Below are 8648 nucleotides of genomic sequence, written 5' to 3' on the forward strand. Positions count from 1 at the left end.
TCACCTTGCGGGCCACTCCGGACTTCCGCCTTCCGGCGCCTGCGCCGGCCGCCGATTGGTTCCCACCGGAACGCATCCCGGCTACGCCCACCCGCGCGTGGCACCTGGCGTACCTGCGCAGCCATTGGCTGGAGAGGAGGGGGGTGGTTGTCCAGTGACGTCACCCAATCCCTCTACCTCAAGAGCTGTCAACCTGAAGGGGCGCGCGCGGGACGTCTCCTTGTCGCGCGGGAGTGGCGGTTGGCGAAGGGAAGCGGAGTGCGTGTGGCGGGGGCGCGCTCAGGGAACTATCCCTGCTGTTATCTCCCCCTCTGTGCATCTTATTGCTTCATTTGCTAAGAAAGCACATTGTAATTCATTTACATTCATTTTATGAGCTCCCTCCATCCGCCGGACACAGATAACTGTTTCTAATACTCAATTTGTAGCTAAAATCATTGAAAAACTAGGCCCCAAAAAACGGTTTCGCCGGGACCGTCCCAGTTTTTAGGGCTCTGTCCTGACATTTTTTATCCTGTTGCCCGCGCATGCGCCATCGGCGTTTGTGACATTTGTCCCGGTTTTTTGCCAGGACACATAGGGTCACCACACGTCCGTATGTTGCGCAGACGTGTGCCCGGCGTCTGAAGTGAGTTTTTTCAGTATCGAAATCCGTTTCTGAGATTTCGTGGCCAACTGTGCGCGAACGAAAGCGGAACTCGCATGCGCAGCGGGTGTCCCGGTTTGGTGTCCATCTTCTTTTTTTTTTTTGAGGGGTGAAATATGGTAACCCTAGTGACCCACCCAACCCGATGTAACCGGCGGACTTCCACCAACCCTGGAAATTGTTTTCCGAAAAGATGATAGCGCTGAGATCGCCCTAAGTGTCACTGACTTCCTGCTCAACACTGCCCGGAGTGGGCAACTCCCGTCCTCAAGACACCCCAACAGGTCAGGTGTTCAGGATTTTCATGCATCAGCACAGGTGGCTCAGTCGAAGGTTGCTGAAGCAGAGACTGATTGAGCCACCTGTGCTGATGCAGGGCCTGATTGAGCCACCTGTGCCAGTTGGGGGGGGGGGGGGGCTTGAGGACTGGAATTGAGAACCTCTTCTGCAGACAAAGGGGGCGCCGCTGCTCTGACCCTTCTCGACCCGAGCGCAGCTTTCCGACCCAGTCGATCATACTCCTTTTCCGACCGGACCTAAATCGGATGTTGTGTTGAGAAGTAAAGTGCTGGACATGTTCCAGAACTTTCTTAGTGACCGTAGTCAGAAAATCACGCTGCATAGAAAGAGTTCTTAGGACACAGGGGCTTATGCAGAGAGGATAGAGAAGGGAAATAGCACCATATTTTGGAGAAAATACTTCCCAGAGAAGCTTCTCCTGCAGAGAACATGGAGAGATTCATAAAATTCTCCACAGCAGGTTTCTTTACTTTAAAAATTGCCAAACACGTGGAGAGATTGGTAAATTTGCCATGTTAAAATAGGGTGGTATGCAGGTAGCCTAGATGCACTGCAACTCGCCATTCTGCCCTATATTATAGCGAGTTCAATCTAGCCAGAAAAACTTGGCAATTTTGAATCTCATCAGAAAAATTAGGTAACGCAGCTTTCTGCATACGACCATAACTTGCTCCAATTCTGTGGCTATTTTCTTGCCGTTTTCACATTAAATAACGTTCCTCTCTGCATAAGGCCCACAATCCCTCAGAGATCTGCCATCTCCTCGGTTCTATTCAGTGGCATAACTACCGCTCGGGCACACCTGGGGGGCGCTCTGTAAAACTGCAGCCCTCCATGTCGCGGCATCATGTGACACTACCGTCATGGTGACACAACTGTACTGATGTGACGCAGTGATGTCATGACGTCGCCCAGGGACCCCTTAAGGCGAAGTTACCCCACTGGTTCTATTCAATATATATGTGAAAACCCTAGGGCCGCGGTGCGCAAAGTGGGGGCGCGAGATTCGCTGTGGGGGGCGCAGGGTTTACAGAGGCCCCACACGCTTCCCGAAGGCATTTAAAGCTGCAGTTCAGTCAATATCCTGCATGTGATTTTTTTAATAAATCAGTTCTGTAGTAAGAAAAAATACTTTTAGCATTTTCTGTTTTTAAAAAAACAACTTTTAAAGACCAATTTTCTTGTATTCTATTTTAACAGCCATTTGCTAAGGCACTGCCCCTTCATGTCCTGTCACAAGCCCTGGCACACCCCTTTGTCAGCCCTGCCCTCCCTCTTGCACATGTCAGTGCAGGATTGCTCATGAATATTCATGAGCTTCCACTGACAGACAAGTAGAATATAAACAGATCCCTTCACTAATTATGTCACCAAATTTCGACCTATCAATACATGGAGAACGAATTGACTGACAGCTATACAGTTCTTTAGGTAATTAGAGATTGCACACATAAAACTATTGAAGTAAAAAAATAAATAAAATAAAAAAAAAAGACAACTGCAGCTTTAAATGAATGCCGGAGAAGCTGCAGGGCCTTTGTAAACCTTACCTTGATTCAGAAGCTCCTGGTGACTCCATGACAATGTGACGTCAGGATGTCTGAATCAAGGTAAGGGGGGTCGTGAGGAGAGGGGGAAAGCCAGCAGGGGGCGCAGGGGGAAAAGATTGCACCTCCCTGCCCTAGGGGATATTTTTCAGAGAAAACTAATTCAGTCCATTGAGTACTCGGATGATATCCAGTTGATGTCGGACATCCCCAACCATCCTATCGTCACGGTGACCGGTCTGAATAATGGCCTTAGTGACACCTCTAATTGGATGGCATTGAAGTGGCTCCAACTTAATGCCTCTAAATCCAAGCTGCTCCTGATAGGCCCTAAAGCACAAACAGATGTTGTCAGTAACGCCTTCAACAACCTAAAAATCAATACCTCCTCCATCCCAAGGAAAGAGAAGGTGAGAAGCCTCTGAGCTATTATTGACAAAAACCTTGTAGATCAGCCTCATATTGCATCTACAGTATTGTGAAAAACTCTTACTTCCAAATTCATCGGCTGAGACAAATTAATGGGGTTCTCTCGAAAACCAATCTACAGATAGTAGCACAGGCCATGGTCATGGTCATCTCCAGACTGGGTTTTGCAAACTCTCTGCTGGTAGATCTCCAAAAACATACTATCAAAGCCCTGTAGCTGGTGCACCCCCCCATCTCACTTCTCCGTTCCATGCTGTTTCTTTCTCTCCTTGGTCCCACCCCCAGGCTCCTGACACCTCCTCCTTATTGAATGCATAACCCAGCAGCAACCAATCAGGATGTATGATGCTGCCCAGCGCCTAGCAACAGCCCTGCTCTGGGAGATACTGCGGCCCCCAAACCGTTCAGGACACTGTCCAGAGAGGTAATACCGGTATACACATTCACGCCCAGAGAGGTAATACCGGTAAGGCGGGGAGGATATGGGAGGTAAGGGGGGACTTTGGAGGTAAGGGGGTGGCATGGGAGGTAAGGGGCGGCCATCAGAGGTAAGGAGGCGGCATCGGAGGTAAGGGGGTGCATGGGAGGCATCGGAAGTAAGGAGGAGGCATCGGAGGTAAGGGGGGGCATCGGAGGTAAGGGGGTGCATGGGAGGCATCGGAAGTAAGGAGGAGGCATCGGAGGTAAGGGGGGGCATCGGATGTAAGGAGGAGGCATGAGGCACTGTGGCAGGGAAGGGTTTAACTGGGCTTATAATAAAGTTCAGGCCCACTTGTTAACCCTGACCCGTGTGTTAGTGTCTTAGAGTGTCAGCTCTGGGACCCAGATGTCAAAAATGTATTACTGCAACTGTATACTGATTTTGCGACATTAAAGAATGATGTGATTTTATTTCCTTTCCGGGGATGCTGGGATCGGGAGATTTCTAGGCTGTAAGTTTCAGGGTGGGTTTGGCGGAGAAAGTCTTTGCAGAATGTGGTTATGTAGTGGGGTTCCGGGTTATGGGATACCCCAAAAGTTGTATCCGGAGATTGAGTGATATCTTCGGATACTACTAAGCGCATTACTCTGCCAACCTTGTACCCTGAAAACGCTCTTACGACTCACTGCCAGAGTCCCTGCTGCAGCATCTTCCAGACAAGGTAAATGGGTATTAAGGGGTTAAAAGATATCTGCAGGTATACACAGAGTCCTTAGTATAGCATGGGGCTCCCCAGTATAGCAGAGGTACCCACATACTGTACATGCCCAGGTATCCTGAGCCTAGAGTAGGTGTTCAGAAAGGTGCTCACGCTAAGGTTATGAAGCTGAGCAGATTTGCAGTGTTTAAAAGTATGTTTCTAATGTGTGCCAGGAATGAGGCTAGTGATTTGTAGAGGATATACACTCGCTCCGTGCATGACACCAGAATAGGAACTCATAACTTTTTGCACGCAGCAGACAGGACCCCACATGTTTTATTAAACGGGAATAGTTTAATATGTATAGATATTGCTGACCTGTATATGAGCTGAGGGCTTTCTACGTTATAGACTCTGGAAGGCACAGATGGTTACTAGGCTCGGCTCCGTTGTGTCTGTCCAGGGGCCATACTTGAAAGGGCTCAGAGATGCCTAGGTGTGAGGCCATATGGGCCCTGCCATTATTATAGAGCACCCATATCCTGGCATGAAACAAGGCAACCTAACACCCTTTGCTAAACAGCCAGCCGCTGTGGAGCCTCGCACCGTGGGGGGGCAAAGGGGCAGAGGGGGCTATTTCACCTGCCCGGGGAAAAGGCTCAGGGGTGGGAAACCCTGTATGAGTGTTTTAGATTGGTCGTTATGCGGTTGCTAAGGTTTTTTGATTGGGCTGCAGGTTTTCTGGGACCTGGACACCAGAGGTTTGAAAAGCCCTGACACAGGTCAGATTCTTCTGTTCTAAGAGTTTCATCAGTTCCATCTTGTGTGATTCACCTGCGATTCAGTCCCATTGGAGAAGTGGCCTGGAATATTTTGCTGTGTGTTTGCAATTAGGAAAGATTAGTTTTGTTATCCCAGTTTTCCAAAGTAAGTGTGTCTTTTTACTGTATTTTTGTGTAACATAGTTGTGCGCGTTCATTAGGTGAAAAAACGCAATTCATTTTTATCTCTCTGCTTGCTCAATCAATGATCCCGGTAATTAAAAGTGGTAATAAGCGGGTCTTATCGTGACAGGCACTACTTACTTGCTCCGTGCAGGATCGAAAAGGATGGGCGGGCTTCCCTGCGCGAGCTCTTACTGAGCCTGGCTGCGCGCCCAAAAAAAGTCCTGGCAGCACGCCAACACACGTCAGACCAATCAGGTAGGGGGATTTTTTTTTTCCAGCACGAGCAGAGGAATTGAAAGGGAACCGCACGCTCTGCTTGGACCACTGATGGCTCGCCGGCGGGCAAAATCCAGTCGCCCTTTGCGGCCGGATTTCTCGAGGGTTGCACATCTCCAGAGAGGTAATACCGGTATACACATACACGTTGAGAGGATTGGTCTTTGGCCCCGGCCCCGTGACGCGTCCTGTGACGAGACGAGTGACGCACGTCGCGCTGCAAGGTTGGGGGACACCGCACGCACGGTGCCCAGGGCCGTCCCCGTGGCACGCCCCGCGACGAGACGCACGTCACACTACCAGGCTGAGGGACACCGCTCGCACCGCGCTCAGGCTCCGCTCCCGCGACGTAACGGGTGATGCACATCGCACGCCAGCTACGCGCAGGCCCTGCACGGCTCAGAGAAGTCTGGTTTTCAATAATTATTCCACACCTGCTCTTCTCCCCGCCCCTGCCTATCAGTGGACTGAATATGTCTGAGGGGGCGGTTCTCATTCATTACCCTGCAGCGTTGTACTAACCGGCTATTGGATACCTGTTCCGTAAATGCTCAGCCAACCCTGCTGCAAGTTGGCTGAGCATAAACCTCAGTTTATGTGACAATGTGCTTGCCCCAAGCACTCTGCTGCCTTGCTATTGCCTTGTTTAACCCTTGCCTTTCTTGCTCCTGTTTGACTTTGGCTTGTACCTGGACCTCCGCCTTCTCTGATCCCTGACTTCGGCTCGCATTTGGAATTCTACCTTCTCTTCCCCTGGACCACGGCTCTGCACTATGACTATCAGATTTCTCCAACCCTAGACCATGGCAAGTACCACGACCATTCTTACCTATCCTACCCTGACACGGCTACACAACCTTCACTCAGCACTCAGAACTTGGTTGCTAGGTTGCAGGTCGGTGGTTACTAAAATCCCCACCTCAGCCTCGCGGTCCGGGCATGTTTGTGGTGAGCAACCGTTACACACGTCCAGAGACGTAAAACCAGTATACACATATGTAGGTAGGTATTCTCCGTAAACGACCGCTTCATCTTCTGCAACATAGGGAGAGATGCGTTTAGAGGCCAGCGGCAGGATGTTCAATACGTCCTCTAGTGTTTCCACGCTTCGTAATTGTTGTCCTGCCATTGGGTTCTTTGCTAATTTCCCAGTTCTGTCGCCACAGGAACCAACACTCCCCATTTTTCATCCGGCTTGTTACTGGCGTTGGTTTGGTTAGTATACACATACATGCCCAGAGAGGTAATACCGGTATACACAGACATGCCCAGAGAGGTAATACTGGTATACACATACACGTCCAGAGAGGTAATACCGGTATACACATACACTCCCAGAGAGGTAATACCAGTATACACATACACGCCCAGAGAGGTAATACCAGTATACACATACATGCCCAGAGAGGTAATACTGGTATACACATACACGACCAGAGAGGTAATACCAGTATACACATACATGCCCAGGAGGTAATACCGTTATACACATACACACCCAGAGAGGTAATACCGTTATACACATACACGCCAAGAGAGGTAATACCAGTATACACATACATGTTCAGAGAGGTAATACCAGTATACACATACATGCCCAGAGAGGTAATACCGGTATACACATACACGCCCAGAGAGGTAATACCGGTATACACATACACGCCCAGAGAGGTAATACCGGTATACACATACACTCCCAGAGAGGTAATACCAGTATACACATACACGCCCAGAGAGGTAATACCAGTATACACATACATGCCCAGAGAGGTAATACTGGTATACACATACACGCCCAGAGAGGTAATACCAGTATACACATACATGCCCAGGAGGTAATACCGTTATACACATACACACCCAGAGAGGTAATACCAGTATACACATACATGCCCAGAGAGGTAATACTGGTATACACATACACGACCAGAGAGGTAATACCAGTATACACATACATGCCCAGGAGGTAATACCGTTATACACATACACACCCAGAGAGGTAATACCGTTATACACATACACGCCAAGAGAGGTAATACCAGTATACACATACATGTTCAGAGAGGTAATACCAGTATACACATACATGCCCAGAGAGGTAATACCGGTATACACATACACGCCCAGAGAGGTAATACCGGTATACACATACACGCCCAGAGAGGTAATACCGGTATACACATACACTCCCAGAGAGGTAATACCAGTATACACATACACGCCCAGAGAGGTAATACCAGTATACACATACATGCCCAGAGAGGTAATACTGGTATACACATACACGCCCAGAGAGGTAATACCAGTATACACATACATGCCCAGGAGGTAATACCGTTATACACATACACACCCAGAGAGGTAATACCGGTATACACACACGCCCAGAGAGGTAATACCGGTATACACATACACGTCCAGAGAGGTAATACCAGTATACACATACATGCCCAGAGAGGTAATAACGGTATACACAGACATGCCCAGAGAGGTAATACCGGTATACACATACACGCCCAGAGAGGTAATACCGGTATACACATACACGCCCAGAGAGGTAATACCGGTATACACATACACTCCCAGAGAGGTAATACCAGTATACACATACACGCCCAGAGAGGTAATACCAGTATACACATACATGCCCAGAGAGGTAATACTGGTATACACATACACGCCCAGAGAGGTAATACCAGTATACACATACATGCCCAGGAGGTAATACCGTTATACACATACACACCCAGAGAGGTAATACCGGTATACACACACGCCCAGAGAGGTAATACCGGTATACACATACACGTCCAGAGAGGTAATACCAGTATACACATACATGTTCAGAGAGGTAATACCGTTATACACATACACACCCAGAGAGGTAATACCGGTATACACACACGCCCAGAGAGGTAATACCAGTATACACATACACGTCCAGAGAGGTAATACCAGTATACACATACATGTTCAGAGAGGTAATACCAGTATACACATACACGCCCAGAGAGGTAATACCGGTATACACATACACTCCCAGAGAGGTAATACCGGTATACACATACACGCCCAGAGAGGTAATACCGGTATACACATTCACGCCCAGAGAGGTAATACCGGTATACACATACACACCCAGAGAGGTAATACCGGTATACACATACACGCCCAGAGAGGTAATACCAGTATACACATACACGCCCAGAGAGGTAATACCAGTATACACATACACGCCCAGAGAGGTAATACCGGTATACACATACACACCCAGAGAGGTAATACCGGTATACACATACACACCCAGAGAGGTAATACCGGTATACACATACACACCCAGAGAGGTAATACCGGTATACACACACGCCCAGAGAGGTAATAC

General features: G+C 48.7%; 1 protein-coding gene across 1 annotated transcript in view; it reads right to left on the bottom strand.

Moving 5' to 3' along the window:
- Positions 1-76, bottom strand: part of TECTA (tectorin alpha) — an 84145-nt gene extending 84069 nt beyond the window's left edge. The window contains exon 1 of the mRNA XM_075606596.1: positions 5-76. Coding sequence (XP_075462711.1) covers positions 5-76 — 72 coding nt within the window. The remainder of the gene's footprint in view (positions 1-4) is intronic.
- Positions 77-8648: the final 8572 nt, after the last annotated feature.

This window comes from Ascaphus truei, chromosome 6, assembly GCF_040206685.1.
Source record: "Ascaphus truei isolate aAscTru1 chromosome 6, aAscTru1.hap1, whole genome shotgun sequence".
Classification (NCBI taxonomy): domain Eukaryota; kingdom Metazoa; phylum Chordata; class Amphibia; order Anura; family Ascaphidae; genus Ascaphus; species Ascaphus truei.